At 50.0% G+C, this 17,487-nt stretch overlaps 1 protein-coding gene across 1 annotated transcript in view; it reads left to right on the forward strand.

Annotated features, from left to right (window-relative positions):
- Positions 1-16,553, forward strand: part of Ky (kyphoscoliosis peptidase) — a 35,381-nt gene extending 18,828 nt beyond the window's left edge. The window contains exons 6-11 of the mRNA XM_034525051.2: positions 431-513; positions 1,684-1,792; positions 2,887-3,004; positions 12,579-12,767; positions 13,998-14,188; positions 15,383-16,553. Of these exons, the coding sequence (XP_034380942.1) occupies positions 431-513; positions 1,684-1,792; positions 2,887-3,004; positions 12,579-12,767; positions 13,998-14,188; positions 15,383-16,278 (1,586 nt within the window). The 3' untranslated portion in view covers positions 16,279-16,553. The remainder of the gene's footprint in view (positions 1-430; positions 514-1,683; positions 1,793-2,886; positions 3,005-12,578; positions 12,768-13,997; positions 14,189-15,382) is intronic.
- The last annotated feature ends 934 nt before the right edge of the window (positions 16,554-17,487 follow it).

Below are 17,487 nucleotides of genomic sequence, written 5' to 3' on the forward strand. Positions count from 1 at the left end.
AGATACCTTACACCAAGCACTTGACCATGGGCCCTCCCTGATTAAGAATACCAGGGGCCAGTAACACTGCTTAGATACTTCTTACAGAAAGTTTAAAAACTAAAACTAATTACCAGGAGTGGGGAGGTGAATTACATCATTCCTTCTGTAATTGTCTGGACACAATTGTGTTAACCAAGGTTTTTAGTGCTGATTCTCCAAGGTCTTCAAAATACTCTCAAGTTCCCTATGGATCTTCAATATAGGGGTAGTCACAATTCCCAGACCATTTTGCCCAAAGAAACATTTCTAGGAGACACGGCTCTTGGAATGAATGTGTCTGTGGAAGAAAGGTTAAAGAGCCATGGGCCCTCCAAGTGACTATTATTGAGCTCACCACCCTCCTCAGGGACCCCCCCCCCATACTGACCTGGTTTTCCTGTGTTAATAGCCTACCCCTGGGACCGATCCAGTTTGAAATCCATGCCCCTGGACCTTCGGCACTTTGAAAAACTGGATGCTTCTGCCTCACAGGTAGGAGAATTGACCCCCTAGCTAAGGTCCCCAAAGGTGACTTGGGGGAAAAAAGCCTACCTCCAGACCTCTCTTGAAAATACTCTGAGTAAACCAGATGGATAGTCTATGATTGTCCTTTCTCAGCGTACCTTTGTTACTTTGTTACTTTGTTACTTTGTTACTTTGTTACCACTGTGATCAAGTAACTGACAAGAGGTAAGTTGATGAGGGAGAGTTTGTTTTGGCTTACAGTCTGGGGAGTTACTGTGCCTTGTGGCAGGGAGGGTATTGGGAGCATGAGGTGACTAAATTGCAACCCTAGGCAGGAAGAGAACAGACAGGAAATGGATCTAGCTATAAACCCTCAAGGCCTGACCTCCAATGACCTACTTCCTACAACCTTCTAAGAGAATACCACCAGCTGGGGACCTAGTGTTTAGCCTATGGGGGACATTACACATTTAAAAACCACCAGTGTGGGTGAAAAATAGAAGGCCCAAGGCTTGTGTTAAATCCATAGGTGGTGCCTTGGTTACTTTTCTCTTGCTGTAATAAAACACAATGACCAAAAGCACCTAGGAGATGATAGGGTTTATTTCATCTTACATCTTGTAGTCCCTCATCTAGGGACATGGAGGCAGGACCTCAAAGCAGGAAGCCTAGAGATGGAAACTGATGCAGAGGCCATGATGAACACTTCATGGTACTCATGACCACCAGCCCAGAGGTGACACTGCCTATAGAAAGCTGGGTCTTCCCTGTCAATCATCAATTACGTCAATGCACCACAAGCTTGTCCATAGGCCAATCTGGTGGGAATATTTTCTCAGTTGAGATTTCTTCTTCCCAAATGACTCTAGCTTGTGGCAAGTTGACATAAAACTAGCCAGCATAGATCAGGTTTAGTAAATCTTAACCATGACCACAGGCTTCTGTAGCAATCCAGATACCTGCCTGGCTGGCCCCAAATGGAAAGAGAAAAGTGGCTCTGGAGCCTGGGACTCAAATGACCAGCACACGTGCCCTGTCCAACTCCCCTACCTCCACACTATTTACCCCCAGATAGCCTCTGCCCTCTTGGGCCCTGCTCCAGCTTCCTGACTGAAGAAGAGTAGCTGGGCACAGTTGATGGGTGTTACACTCCCATCTTCTCTTGGCCCCAATAGAGTCTGATCTTTCTGCTCCCAGGTGACAGTCAAGAGTGGTCTGAATGAGCTGGTGAGCGACTTGCTCCAGGAAGCCCACAGTGATCTGGAAAGGGTCAGAGCCATCTGGATCTGGATCTGCCACCATATAGGTATGCCACAGGGGGGTGGCACTGGAAACCCTGGATGCGCCTTCCTTCAGATTCCTGCTTCTGTTGATTCATCACAGTGAAGAGCTAGGTCAGGAGCTCTCAAGAGCAGTGCCTGAAGTAACCAAAGACTAACCAAGGAAGGTGAAAACCGCCCTCCTAACCTGGGCCTTCACCCAGAAGCTGCGCTCCCTGGGTCCAGAATTCCTCGTAAGCCCACTCTACAAAGATGAGAACCCGGGATGGCCATCTCCAAGAGGGTGGCCACAGGCTGAGGAGGGCACAGCTGTATGAAGAACAGTAGCAACACAAGAAAGTCCTAAGACAAGTGCCAACAAGGGCAGGTGTTCATCTCCCTGTCTCCTGCTGCCCTACCTGTGTCCTCGGCCACTGGCTTCTAACTATTCCCAGGGTTCTCAGAGTCATTTCGGGGACCTGGGCCTGAGCAGCTGCCCACCGCTGTCTGTGAGACAGTTTTGGGAATCTCACCAGGTCCTGACAAGTCACAGAGGGGTTTGCCAAAGACCTGCTACCCCTTGCTGAAGCCTGCAAATGAGAGAGATAGTGGCTGACAGAGTAGTGGGGTGGACCCTTGGTCCTTTGACATGAAGAATAGCCAGTGTCCCACCTGGATTCCCCAAGGCCCCTCTTTTGTCCTCCAGGTGCAACTTAGAAAATGTACTCACCCTAGGAGTGAAGGAGGCTGCCCCCTCACCTACACCACCACCAGTTTTTTCCCCTCCTAGACAAGGTTTCATAAGGTAACCCTGGCTGGCCTGGAACTCTCTATGTAGACCAGGCAGTCCTTGAACTTACAGAGAGCTGTCTGCCCACCTCTGGGATTAAAGGTGTGCACCATGGGGGCCAGGTGGTCCTCTCTGCTTTGGCCTCGATGTCCCTTTTGCCACCTACACAAAAGGTGACCACATCTGGCTAGGTTGGGGTCCTGTTTCTGTTCATGCCACCGTTTCCTCCTGAGCACAGCTGCGTGCGGGTGGAGGCCATGCTATGGGCTCTGTGGCTTTCCCTTCCTCTTTGAGACATCCTCCCACACCTGGGAGCCTTGCTTGCTCACAGCCACCTCCTCTGTCCTCCAGAGTACGACGTAGAGGCTGCCCAGGAGAAGGACCGCCAGGCCTTCAAACCCACTGACATCCTGAGGACCCAGAAGACCAACTGTGACGGTTACGCCGGCCTCTTTGAGAGGATGTGCAGGTATGAGAGACAGCCTGTGATAGGCAAGAGTCCCCGGGCTGTCACCCGACTGCGTCCTTCTTTCTTCTCTTCCTGTCCCTCTGTGCCTCTGCCCCCATGCCAGGTCTGGAGCTTGAGTTTTCAAACTCTGCTTGGGAATCCAAGTGAGTCCTGAAAAGGTCAATTTCTCCCTTTTTAACACCAGTGTAATTGACTTTGGACCATCTGCCGGGCTTCGCCATGCATTAACATAATGGCAGATGAATGCGCAAAGATAATTTGGTTATAAAAGGCCCCTTTTCTGCCTTCTCCCTTCACTGTGCAGATGAAGGTTAAAAGAATGGCAGTCCTGGAAGCCAGAGGACAGTGGCTGCTGATGCCAAGGGGACTATGAGAGGCTGTCCTTTGGGGGGGGGGGCATGCCTGGAAAGATCCATTGGTAGGAAAACTCAGTAACCAGGTAGTGGTTCTCTGTGCCTTTGGGCCCCATTCTCAGCGCTATGACCCATATACAGGCCTATGCCTATGTGGGAGAATAGGCCACGCTACACCCAGTAACATCTAGACAGTCTCAAGTCCAGAGGAGTCAGACTAATCCTTACCACTCCCCTTTTTGAAGTCTCCTGGGTTCTCCTAGGGAACAACCAGGAAACCCTGGAGGCTCACCAGAAAGTGAATGAGTGGCTATGTCTCTGAAAAGCTGTGAGTAGGTCTCAGACACCCAGTGTCCTCCTATCAGTACTGCAGGTGGCAGTATCAAACCAAATCTCATCACAGATGATCCACAGGCAAGCAGCTGGCGTGACTTAGTGTTGTGCTGCTAACCCCCTGTGGCCTTGTGTGCACTTGTGTGCACCCTGTCTTGAGATGCACACAACCCATTCTTGGCCTGTACTCCAGTGCCTCCCAACCATGTATTACCACTTCCAGGTATGGGCAAATACATGGATAGCCCTCCTGCCCAGCTCCCTGCTCCAAACTCCACTTCCTATCTCTGGGACCTTAAACTCAGAGGCAACTTGGACAGGACCCATTGTGGATGACCCATCTTCTCCCCTGAGCAGTGCCTTCTACTCCTCCATGTTCCCAGTGGCATTCCCAGTCCCCCAGGGCCAGGCACCCCATTGCCTTTGGGCCTCCCTGTCCCTGGGTTCCCAGTGTCTTCCAAAGTCCTCCAAAGCCTGACCTCAGCCATCTGCTGGCTCTGCACCTCGAGGCAACACTCACACTTCTGCTTTCCTCACACTTCTCTAGGCCCCATCCACCCTGAACCTCCTCCCCATCTTAGACATCAGACCTTGTCTGCTAACTTGTGTGTGTTGTCATAGGTTTTCATCTCATAGCTCTTTATTTCAGGTGATGCTGAGGAATGAAGCCTGGGGCCTTTCCCAGGGAAAACAAACAATCTATCACTAAGCTTTATCCTTCCATGGTGCTTGAGACAGTCTAGCTATGTAGCTCAGGCTGGCTTTAAATTCACTGTGTGGCCGAGGCTGGCCTAAGTGCTGGGATGACAGGTGTGCGGCAACTGTTCTGCTAATCATTTTTATCTCTATTACATTTAGTTAATTAGTTAGTGATGTCTCTGCCTCTCTGGGGGTGGGGGCATATACATGTCATAGCATTCGTGTGAAGGTCAGAGGTCAACTTTCAAAAGTCAGCTCTCTCTCTCTGTAGCATGAGGGAATGAAACTCGGGTCACCAGGCTTGGAGGCAAGTGCTTTTACTCACTGAGCCATCTTGTCAGCCCACTAATAACTCTTTTGAATTAACAATGCTCACTGTGCATAATCTGCAAAACATTGGCTCCTAATCCCCCACACGTGGCAGTCGCGATAGTGACGCCCATGTCCCTTCCCTGGCTTGTTCTTGGCACAGTTCTCTCTGTGCTCCTTTCTTCCGGTGTCTTACTCCCCTCCCTTTTTCTGCCTCTCTGAGAACATCTGGCCCAGATTCTTCCACACAGTAGGCCCTCAGTAGGCATTTACACACAGTAGGCCTTTAGTAGGCATTTCCAGAATGGAGAGAAGTAGCAGGAAGGATATGCCTGGCAGACTTGTGTGTTTTCTTTTAAATAACAGAACACCACCGGGTTTCAGTGCCTGCCTGGCATCTTTCAGAATGTGCTTGTTTTCACAGGAATTTGTAAATTTGAAAACACTTGGATTTCTTTTTTCTTTTTCTTTTTTTTTTCTCCTCATGATGGTATTTTTTAAGGTTTATCTTTTTTTAAGAATTATTTATTTTATTTTATTTTATGTATAGGAGTACACTGTAGCTACCTTCAGAAGAAGGTATCAGATCCCATTACAGATGGTTGTAAGCTACCATGTGGTTTTTGGGAATTGAACTCAGGACCTCTGAAAGAGCAGTCAGTGCTCTTAACCACTGAGCCATCTCTCCAGCCCCTGGATTTTTTTCTTAATTAATTCATTCTTTCACAATTTCATATGCATATGATGCCCTTTGAATGTATCCCCCATGGTCCCCTCAGCTCCTCCCCCTCCCACTGAACCCTTTCTTCCCAACAGACTCCCCCACTCCTACTTTCAAGTGGAGGGACCATTGTATTGTACTAGGATTGTCTGCAAGAGCAGGGTTTTTGTTTTTGTTTTGTTTTGTTTTGTTTTGTTTTGTTTTTTTGGTTTTTCATTACAGGGTTTCTCTGTGTTGCCCTGGCTGTCCTGGAACTCACTCTGTACCAGGCTAGCCTTGAACTCAGAAATCCGCCTGCCTCTGCCTCCCAAGTGCCGGCAAGAGCAGGGATTATTAAACAAGGGCGACTTACCACTGAGAAATTTGACTCTCCCTCCCCCAGCAATCATTAACTGCCTACAGTTTCCCAGAAAGGGGTGGGGCCTCATGAGCCCCTCCCCCATCCCTGATGGAATCATCAGCTCCGCCTCCTCAGTACAGGACTCCTGCAGGTAGCCACAGCAGCCGTGAGTCTTACAAGAGAGTCTGTGTGTCTCCTGAACCTCCTGGCTCACTGTAGAAGTGTCACTAGTTCAGCCAGAGAGACCAGGACCCCCATCCTTAACTGACCACTTATGAGTTTTGCTCATTTTGGTAAGGTAGCAACCTTTGCCAGCCTCAGTTTCTTCATCCGTATTTTAGGGAGCGTACTGCTTTCATGGCAGAACAGTAGAACGGTTGAAAGGAGGCAACATGCCACTTGGAGGTGTCACTCAGCTGACTTCAGAAATGCTATTTTTTTTTAAACTTGCCCTATCTCTATAGGAGCATTTTTGTGGAACTTTCTTACTGACTCTGCCAGCCCACCCACATAGATTCAGAAAACTGACGCTTGCCTTGATTGAAACTGTCAGCTCCTTGACCTGGTCCAGATGCCTAACAATGGCCACATCCTGCCCTGCGGCTCATCAGTAAAACACACCCCAACGCTTTACCTCAGTTAAAGTTAGTCTCAACCTATCGATGACTGTGCATAAAATTCCTTGCACTGCCTGGGACACTTAACTCTTGTTCAGAGTTCAGTGAACTAAGTGTTGCCTTAAAGAGCAGTAACCCATTCATGCATGGCCTCCCTCGACTCCTTCACCCCCGAAGTAAATGCCAATCATTTGGTAAATTCATTAGCTGATTCCTTAATAATTGCAGACATGCAATTCACACCTACTGATTTAGTCTGTGGACTGCCAGGGTGGCCTCTTAGGAAGAACCGTCCTCGGAAGCCCTGCCTAATACTCTGCTTCCTTGCCATGGTCTCATTAAAGACTAATTTGATAAAGTAGTTTGGTAAGGACTTAGATATTTCCAGGCATTATTCGTTTCCCTCTTGTCTTTCCTACGTTTCCGACATGGTGTGTTTTGTTAGTTCTCTCCTCCCCTGTGTAATTGCCGGTCCAGATTCTTTCTGACTTTCTATCGTTGAGCAGTAAGTCTGTCTTCCGCCTCGATTGTCCATAGTCTTAATTGATTCTGCCTAATCTCCTTGCAGGGGCCAAGGTTAATTCCCCAGGCTCCTGCCACTGAGTCAGCCTGCAGTAAATTCTCTCCCCACTGCAATCACAGCCCCAATAACACCAGCTAGCAGATTTTCCAGAGATTTGAGATAACCGGGGGTTTATTACCAGTTTGAGGCTTTGACGCTGAGCAGGCTGGTTGTCACCAAGCATACATCAGCTGCATTTCCATCCATCTTCCGTTGACATCTTCTAGTGTCATAAAGAGTAAGAACAGAGGCATGCCTGCTTAGATAGCTGCTGGTGCTCAATCTGACCATAGTGGCCGTCCAGGCCTCTAGGGAGATGCAGACTCTCCAGGAGCTAGATAGTCTTTTTTTCTTCTTTTTCAGCAGTACTGGAGACTGAACCCAGACTCTCATATATGCTAGCCTGCTAAGAACTCAATCCCTGAGCTGCATCTGCAGCTCTCTGTTAAGGTTTTATTTTGAGACAGTGTCTCTCTGAGTTAACCAGGCTGATCATCAACTCACTCTACAACTCAGGAAGGATTTCTACTTGTAGCTTTCCTACCTCAGCTTCCCCAGTAGCTAGAACTAAAGACCTGCATCCCTAGAGCTGACTGAAATAATTTAATTATTGTCAGTGCTGGCTTTGCCATGTAAGACCTCTGAAAGGGACACCTAAACTCCCCCTCCCTTATAGATACACGGAAGGAGGATGCAAGCTTGAATTCCATCACTGATCATCTCCTCATTTCACTCTATACCACCGACACAAAAACTAAAACAGAATGTTGGTCTGAGAAAGTCCTGGCATAATTCAAAAAGTTCTCAGACTGTGTCTCAGGATTGCTGTACCCCAGGATTGCTATACCCTAGTTTTACGTTAGCTGGCTGTATGTCCCCAAGTCAGGTAGCCTTTCTCTCTGGAACCACAGTTAGACGTGAGACCTCTGAGATCATGTCTCACAAAGCCAGAGGTGGACAGATGTGTAGCAAGGACAGAAATCAAGAAATCAAGTCCATGCATTGAGAGAGATGCCATTGCTTACACCCTGCTAAGAAATCACACTCTTTCAACAAGATACTGAAAGAAAAGGATGTTTCATTTACCATGGTCAAAGGCTGCTGTGTGCAGTGTGTCTCTGCCTGCCCAGCCCCTCACCCATACTACCAGCTGTTCTCAGGCTATAGATGTATCACACAGCTCCTGTGGCAGGGCCTGGACCATATCTGTATCAAACAACCACCATGGTCTGGACCGGTCAACTCCTCATTCATGGGGACACACCACAGCAAGCTGGTACACTCAGATCTTTGGTAAGTGACAAGTACTCATGGAAGCCAAAGTATCTTCAGAAGCCAGCCGAGGTCACTTGATGATAATGCTACCTTCCATTTGCCCACCCTCTGCACAGTGCATATTCACCAGGCTCCAGGGGAAGGCCAGGTGTTCTTCCAAAGCCTCAGGGCATTGGTTGGGGATGGGCTGCAGGTTTCTCCTGATGATGGGTGTCTCTGAAGGTGTGCTCATGAGTCCTGCATGTGAGTTGGCTTTGCAACTTCAGATGCACATCCTCCCTGTGCTGGTGCACCAACAGTGGTGCTGTCAGGACTCTCAGATGCAATTAGGATTCTGCAGCCTAAGGTTGTTAAACAGACGAACGGCCTTGGGCTATGTTTGGGGCTGACTAGCCGAGCTACTCAGCAGGTGGAAACACGCCTCAGCTGAGATACCTTCTTCAACACTTTTCTGCTTTAGTCTGGTGCTTCACTGACAGTCCACAGATCCTCCTGCTTCCACAAGCATGAGGCAGCCACTGAGCCTTGTCTTGGAACAAGCTCTTACTGTGTGGTTCATTGTGTGTCATGTGCTGTCCCCCACCTTCCCCCACACACAGTGCCTGCTCCTGTGCTTGGCACAGCATTTGTGTGATCAGAGCTCTTTCAATGACATGAAAGGGTCATGGATCATGATATATATGATCAGGAGGTAGAGAGGCTGGATAGATAATTCTACAATCATTGTTTTATGCCTGTGAATTCATATATATATGAATCCATATATATATGGATTATTGACAACACTTTACATTGTGACTTCTGTCCAATTCGTCTTACACATAGCTGCCAGGTAATAAAATATCTCCATGCCATATTCCAGCAATGCAGAAACATACAGCTGATTTCATGTTTCATCTTAGTTCTGCCACAGGCATTCCCCACGGCCCTTTCTCCTTCTCCTCGGTCCGTCAGAGGAGAATCACCCCCTGGAGATCACTTAATGCCAACCATCCTTTTTAGCACACAATGAGCCTGGCAAGGTCACTGCAGGTGACTGTTAAAGGTAGCAATAGAGTCCTGATATCCTGGCTGCACCCTGTGGCCACCCATTCCAGCTTGGAGCAATATGGGTACATGTCACTCATCCTTTCTTCCTCCTAGGACTCCTTCCTGGGCTGGGCAAGACCCTTCCTCACTTGCTCCTCCTGGGTGGAAGAACAAGGTTCTCCCAGGAGGAGGAGACACAGTCTGCCTATGGGAGAGCCCAGTTCTCTCCAGCACCCAGAGGTGATGTGAATGCTGACTGTTCCTCCTTCCCTCCTTGGTCCTGATGCTCTGAGCAGAGAGCAAGCACCAGACAACAATCCAGACCCCAGCGTTCCACTTACCGCTTGCTTTCCTGTGAAGTGAGCTGTTTGCAAACATGAAGGTTCCGGGGACTTTCCTTTGCCCTCCACACCAGACTGAAGTTCATATACACGGTGTTTTTGAGCAACACTGAAGAATATAACAAGTTGTGTGTATAGATTTTCCCAATCCTAAAACTAACACATAATCATATTTTAAAATGTTGTACTCCCTCCCCTCTTTTTTTTTTTTTTTTTTTTTTTTTTTACAGTACTGGAGACAGAGTCTTGGTTCTTGCACAAAAGGCAAGCACTCTGCGCCTGACCTTCAGCCCCCTCCAAAAAAAAAAAAAAAAAAATTAAGATGCAGAGGAATTTAAAGAAATAAAGCCACCTATGATCCCATTTCCAAGGGATCAAGAATCTCTCCCACCCATCCCTGCCCTCATTCCCCATGCATACATATATTTACATTCAGAGAGACTGTCTGCCATGGCTTCCTGCCCCAGGAAGACCTTCTGTTCTGGGACTCATTTTGGACCATCACCAGCAGAAAAATCCTCCCACCAGGGTCTAGCTACTCTTGGTGTTTGTCAACGGGATGTCCCCAAGTGCTCCTGAAATATTTTCACAGGGCTTGGCTGCTATAATCTCATGAGATTCCCTAGGAAGCCCTGGAGGCCTAATGCCTCTTTGACAGTGTGTGCAGAAGGGCAGGGACCTGTTGTGGTAAAATTTAATTGATGACTTCTTCCTCGCCCTTGACCATATAGTCCCCAAATAAAAGACACAAAACCTTTATATTTAAAACAAGCCTTAACAGCACTAGAGCTGAGCAGACATCAACCCCCTGTGCTGTTTTGTCTGCTTCCCTGTCAATAGCCCTGAGACATCATTTGACTTGCCCCCACTCCCCACCATTCCTACTCCAGCCCTCATGACCATGTGCTCATGTTCAGCCTGCCTCATGGTGTCTTCTTTTTTCTTCTCTCCCCTCCTCTCTCTTTGTGGTCTCTGCTTCAGTCTCCAAGCCCGAAAACCAAAACCTGCCTACCTCTCTTCTGCCTAGCTACAGGCTGTAGGCATCTTTATTGACCAATCAGGGGTAACTTGGAGGGGGCTGTTACATAGCATCGCTTGGTTGCTTGGTGTACGAGAGGATTTCCTCATCTCTGGAGGCAACCAGACCTTGGGGGCCAGTACTCAGCATGGCAATACATAGCAACAGACCAAGCCTCAACAGGGACCACCACATGTCTTCCCCTGTAAGGAGTCTCAGTGTGAGTGGCCTCAGCGTGCTTCCGCAGGGAGAGGAGGGTTACAGTGGATGTGGTGACATGCCATCATTGTCTGCATGTGAAGCAAACGTGAGAAGTGAGAATCGCTTCCTTTCCGTGCTACCACATGTGCCCCAGTGTCCCAACAAATGATGCGGTGTAGATCGAGAATATTATGTGGCATTCTACTAAATGCTGGCTAAAAACTCATCTTCATGGGGAAACCTCTCCCTAGCCTCACAGTAAATTCATGATCTTTTTACCCCATTAGTCTAAGACCCTGTTGTTTAATGTGATGGGGATGCAGACCTGATACATCCTGAGGGTGACCAGGCCCTGCTACCCGATGGGGGCATCAGAGAGATGCTCAGGGTCAGCACTGTGTGGAGGGTGGGGCAGCTGTTGGGGTGTAAATGGGGTTCCTTTGAAGAATCACTGTGGGCATCCAGGACTGAGCAGACTTGTGAATTTATTATAGTGGCTTTCACAAATCCAAGAAAGGTATTGGGGCGGGGCGATTCAGCAGCACCAGGACCAGCAGCACCATGTAGGTCAGACTGGTTCTGTCCATTTGTCAATAGACCTGTTAGGGAGGGGCTGCTGGAGGGGGGGGCAGTGGATGTGGGGAGGGCAGGGCCTTCAGGGGACTTGCTGATTCAGCCTTAGAGTGTTGGCCACAGCCCAGACCTGGTTTTATGAGGTCTCCAAAAGTGACTGGCACCCATCCCCCACAGTTCAACTTTCCCCAAAGTGATACCTGCTTTGCTGCATGCCATGGGGATACCCTGTCAAAAAGACTCCAAAGCCAGGGCTAGCCAGTCTCACAGAGCAGAAGAGACTTCAAAATGGGAGCTGTCTTAGTTAGGGTAACTATTACTGTGATGAAACACCATGACCGAAGCAACTTGGGGAGGAAACGGTATATTTCAGCTCATGTTTCCACATCCCTGTTCATCACTGACGGAAGTCAGGACAGGAACTCAAACAGGATAGGAATCTGGAGACAGAAGCCAGTGCAGAGACCATGGAAGAGTGCTGCTTATTGGATTGCTCCCCATGGCTTGCTCAGTCTGCTTTTTACAGAAACCCAAGACTATTAGCCCAGGGGTGTTTCCTCCCACAATGGCCCGGGCCCTCCCCCTATTAGTCATGAATTAAGAAAACGCCCTACGATCTTGCCTACAGCCCAATCTTATGGAGGCATTTTCTCAATTGAGGCTCTGTCCTCCGATGACTCTAGCTTGTGTCAAGGTGACACAAATCTAGCCAATGCAGTGGCTTATGCAGGGAGTCAGTGAAAGATATTAATGCACCATGGTGCTTTCTGTCCCTTCCTCATGAAGTCCAAAATGCTGGTCAGGTCTCCTGGCAGCCAGCCCGTTCTCCTAGGTTAGTTCTGGACACACCAGTTTGCCTGCCTTCCCAAACCCATGCAGAAGGAAACAGCAGGAATGAGGTCTCGACTACCTTCTGCCCTCCCTACCGTGCCCTCCAGCCTCTGTGTGCAGCTCTTTCTGTCACGTTGGTTTTCCTCCAAGAACATCTCCGTCTCCCTGCATTCTTGAGGCCGTCCGCTGTGCATCAGATCATGTCAAGCAGGCCCTGGGGAGATACTTCAGACGTGAGCTGAAGAGTCTCAGGGGAGTAGCAAACAATAGGGCTGCAGTCAGTCTGCACAGGCAGGGCCTGCCAGCTCTATGCATTCCTGTCCACACACACCAGCACTCAAACCCTTTCTCAGACCCATGTTCCACCCCCAGGGTTGCTGGTGTGCAGTGTGTCACCGTGCCTGGCTACTCCAAGGGCTTTGGCTACCAGACAGGCCAAAGCTTCTCTGGAGAGTTTGACCACGCCTGGAATGCTGTGTACCTTGAGGGTCGTTGGCACCTGGTGGACAGCACCTGGGGCAGTGGCCTAGTGGACACCACCACCTCCAAATTCACCTTCCTGTAAGTACGAAACTCAGTTTTGCCAGTGTCTTGTCTGTGTGTAGGGTGGGGACAAGGTTGAAGAAGGGATGTATCTGGGAGAAGGGAAGGGCCAAGAGGGAGAGGAAGGTTGGACAGTCTTGCTTAGCTACACCCACCTTCCCTAAAGCTGGTTCCAGGCCACTTGCAAGGAGCCGAACTTTCTCGTCACCCTCACCCTTCTGTGACTCCTCTGACTCTCCATGAGTCCTTGCAGCTAAATCCAGGAGTCCCTCCAGTTTGCCCCAGGCTACTTGAGGAGGGACAAGACTAGGGAGCCTTAGTGTCAGCAGCTATGGTGCCTACATGCTCCATCTTCTCCTCCATTTCCTAGAAGAAGAAGAAGGACACAGTTGGCAGAAAAGAGAGCTATAGGTGGGGCTGAGCCACTTGAGTCCTCACAGCACAGACTGGACCACGGTCCATCCTCTAAGGCTTGGCCAACCCTGAACTTAGCCTTCAGCCAAGCATGGCATTATTATGGGTCGTGATGTCCCTTGGCAGCCTTGGTCCCCTTTTATTTGGGAAACTGACTGTCCCCCCCCCCGCAATGTGTGCAAGTGAAACCTTGGCCCCCCATGCTCAGCTACACACAGCTGTTACTCTCAACAGTGCCCCCCTTAGGCGGGGCAAAGCCTTCCAAGCCCAGGCTGTCTCCTTTCTTCTCTTTGTCTCTGTCTCTGACCAGCCCTAAGGAGCTACAAAAGCTCCCCCACTGCACCCCTCCCTCCCCCAGGCACAGGGACAAGAAGGGTCCAGTGCAACTAGAACTAGAACCCTGGCCCCTCCCCTCCCTACCTCCCCATGCTCTCTCTGTCCGCACCTGCTCCACGAATCGTGCTTTTGGTCCTTTCAAACTACTTTTGGGAGTTAAACACAAAGAGAGCCGTCCTTTCTACCTCACCCTATCCATAACATCCCAAGGCTCTGAGAGCAGGCCCTGAGTTCATGCTGTGGCCTTGTCTCAGAAGGGACCTCAGATCCTGTGTGGCCCCAGGGTCTGCACACAGCCACCGAAGAGTCTCCAGTACCCACATTAGGCCCACAGATCGTCCTGCGGACAAGCTTCTGTTGTCAGCAACGCCCAATCCAGTTGTTGGGTGAGCTAGACAAAAGTTTCCCAAAGCTCCCCCGCGAGACAGCCAGGTGTGGGTGGTAGTGATCAGGCCTACTCTTACACACTGCTCCTAACCAGGTCTTCCTCTACTCCAGCTACAATGAATTCTACTTCCTCACCCACCCCGCCCTGTTCATTGAGGACCACTTCCCAGACAACAAAAACTGGCAACTGCTGAAACCACCCCAGTCTCTAAGGCAGTTTGAGAACAACATGTACCACAAAAGTGAATTCTACAACAAGGGCATGTTAAGTGCCCACCCGGAGACATCCATGATCAGAACAGGTAAGGAGAGACAGGTACACAAAGTGGGGTACCAGTAATGGCTGAAGCTCCCTTTGCCCTAGAGTGAACCAAGAAAAGCAGACCAGCAAGCTTAACTATCTTCCATGGCCTGAGCTGACACTTGCTGTCCATTGACACATAAAAACCATGGCAACCGGGTGTTTGTACGCTCTTGAGGGGCAAGACCTGATCCCAGAATCACAGTCATGGACCTCAGAGGATTCTCCCTAAAGGATTGTTTCTGGTGCCTCTCTGGGGATCCAGAGCCTGTTCCTACTCTTGACACATCACAGCAGGAGTCAGGAAGGCTGACCAGCCCACCTCTCCCTTCTCATCAAAGCCCAACCTGTCAGCATCAGCTCTGCTACCAGGAAGCCTCCATACACCCCAGACAGAAGATCTGAGCTCCCAGAAACAATCAGCTAGGGTGGCCTGAGGGATGATGGCCTTGATCCCACCCCACACCTCAGGCTGATGGAGTAAGGGGATAGATAGGGCAGGGGGTGCACCAGGGCGGAGTCGAGGAGCAGATGCCTCTTGCCCAGTGCACTTCCCCATGGATTCTTGATCTGGATGCAGAGCTTCCATGGTCGCTGGTAAGTAACAGACGTGTGGCCGCTTCAGCTGTTGAAGGGACAGCCCATGGCTGCTCACTTCAAAGCTCACTTCCTGCACCTGAGTCTGACAGAGGTCTGTGGTGAGACATTAAACCACAAGAAAGACTGGGGCAGACCACAACGCCCTTGTGATCGTATCGCTGAGTTGAGTTTGCCTTTTTGGGGGGGAGACGTAAAAATGTAAACACCAGATTTCTTAATTTATACTAACCTAAAACTCCATTGCATATTCATGCTACATATTGTAAGAATATTTCTTGGTGCCTGTGAGTTGCTTTAAGAATAGAGATGGGAAGGAAGCAGAAGAGGGGTTGGGGGCAGGGCAAAGAGAAAGGGGAGAGTCGGTGGATACAGGAAGGAGAGAAGAGGCAGAGTGGAAGAGAGGCGCCAGCCAGGGTCCTTCAATGGCCTTTGGGGTCCCCAATAATTCTCCTCTTCTGAGGTGCTCAGGACACTTCTGCCAAATGTTCCCTAAGACTAAGCTCTTTCCCAAGAGCCCACAACCCAGACAAAGGCATTAGGCATTCACCAGCACCCAGGGGGTTCGTCTCACCTAACCACAACTTCCTCTCCACAGTGAACGGGAAAGCCACAGTGACCATTGAGAGCCGCGCCCCAACACTGTTCATGTTCATGCTCAACGGCAAGCAGGAGCACGGGCTCCTGAGCCTCAGGAAGAACGGAATGAAGCTGGAGGTCTTCCCTCCAACCATGGGCACCCACAAGCTGCAGATCTTCGCCAAGGGCAGCTCGGAAATCTACAGCTCGGTGCTAGAATACACACTCAAGTGCAACTATGTAGACTTCTCTGTCCGGCTGCCTACTGAGCTCCACCAGCCCGTGGGCCCCAGCTGGTTCTCGGAGCAGATGGGCATCACGAAGCCCTCACACCCTGACCCCATTATTCACACCAGCGACGGCCGCTGCTCCATCAGCTTTGGCGTGGAAGAGGGCATCAGTGTCCTGGCATCCCTCCATGGCGATGACGGTCCCATCACTGAGGAGACACAGCGGCGCTACATTTTTCAATTGAACCGAGAGAAGAGGACCGAGCTGAAAGTCCAGCTGCCCCATGCTGGCAAGTTTGCCCTTAAGATCTTTGTGAAGAAGAGGCAAGAACAAGGTAACTTCATCTTTGTCTTCAACTACCTCTTGTGCTGCGCCAACACCAAGGTGAACTGGCCTATGTTCCCGGAGAGCTTCGGCAACTGGGGGCAGGACAATGAACTGCTGGAGCCTCTCTCCGGTGTGCTTCCCGCCAACCGCAACATACCCTTCAAACTAAAGCTGCACGGTATCGCCAAAGCCCTGGTGAAAGGGCAGGACACGTGGCCCCTCACCCTTAACCCCGAGGGCTACTGGGAAGGCAGCTGCAACACGGCTGGCTGCCAAGAAGTCTATGTCATGGTGCTAGAGAACGCTAACCACAACTTCTACAGCTACATCCTGAAATACAAAGTGCATGACCAGTGAGGGGCTGCATTCTCCAGTCTCCAGGGCTAACGCCAGCCCTGCCCAGGGAGGGCCCAGGCTAAGTGCAGAGAACCCAGGACACCACTAATCTGCATGAAATCACCTCTAGGCCTCTGCCTCGGTCCCCTCTGCCTCAGTTTCCCTGCTTTTGCCACGGGCACTGAGGAATTTGTGCTGCCGAAGCCTCCCTCAGTGTGCCTGTGGATGGAGGGGCAGAGGCAAGGACCCTCTAGAAAAAAAAGGTGCTATGTAAATCCAAGGTATTGTGAAGTGTTCGCCCCGCCTGTGCCTGCTCTTGTGTTTGTACTTTGTTGTTGTAGAGCTGGGTGGGCAAGTGGAGGTGTTGCCGGTGCTGACAGCTTTTCACACGATGCCTAGAGAATCCTCCTTCCTGCCCCAATGATGTTTGAGGCTGGATCTATTAAGAGAGGTGCATTTCCTTCTCTCCCCCCCCCCCCAAGTAACATGGTGTTTCGCCACTACTTCTGGACCCCAGGGAATGTTGGGCCTACCCATCTTCCACATTCCTAGTGCCCCTATTAGCTACTTCATGCTCTTCAAGAGCTTACAAAGGGAGGTGGGTGTAGAAAACAAGCTAGCTGAGCCTCCGCCAACTGGAGGTTGTTATCCCCCAATCCCTAGTATCTCTGAGATGTGATAAGGGCAGAAAAGCATCCGTGTGTACACACATGGATGTCCTGGATGGGGACCAGGGATGGAGTGTTTTAGGAAGTCCAGCAACCCACATGTAAGGATGAAGACCCCTGATTCTGTGTGCCTACCAGAGTTTAGCTGAGGGCCTGCAGATGCCCTTCCAGCCATTATCAGGAGCCTCAAATGCCTACGTAGCCTGTTGGGAGCCTGGCTAATGACCATGAATGGAGACCTGGACCCTGGGCAAGCAGATGGGTCCCAAAAGTGCTAGGGATAGAATATGGTAACAAGATACTGCTCCTTCCAGGGTGTCTTACAAGCCAAACCAAGCTGAGGGGACCATCACCTACCCCTAGAGAAAGTGTTTGTGCCTGTCTCTGACAAAAGCCCTATCATAGCCATTTTCCCTCCTGTCTTTCTCTGAGATGACAACCTTTGCTCTGAGTTCAGCCTTCCCTTGGGAACAGTTGAGGGCCTCTTACTTGCTCAGGCCTGTCCTAAAAAGCTTGAGCTGCCTAGCTGGCCCTCAGCAGCACCTGAGGCTGGTGTTTCCAT

This window comes from Arvicanthis niloticus, chromosome 21 (genome assembly GCF_011762505.2).
Source record: "Arvicanthis niloticus isolate mArvNil1 chromosome 21, mArvNil1.pat.X, whole genome shotgun sequence".
In the NCBI taxonomy this organism is placed as follows: domain Eukaryota; kingdom Metazoa; phylum Chordata; class Mammalia; order Rodentia; family Muridae; genus Arvicanthis; species Arvicanthis niloticus.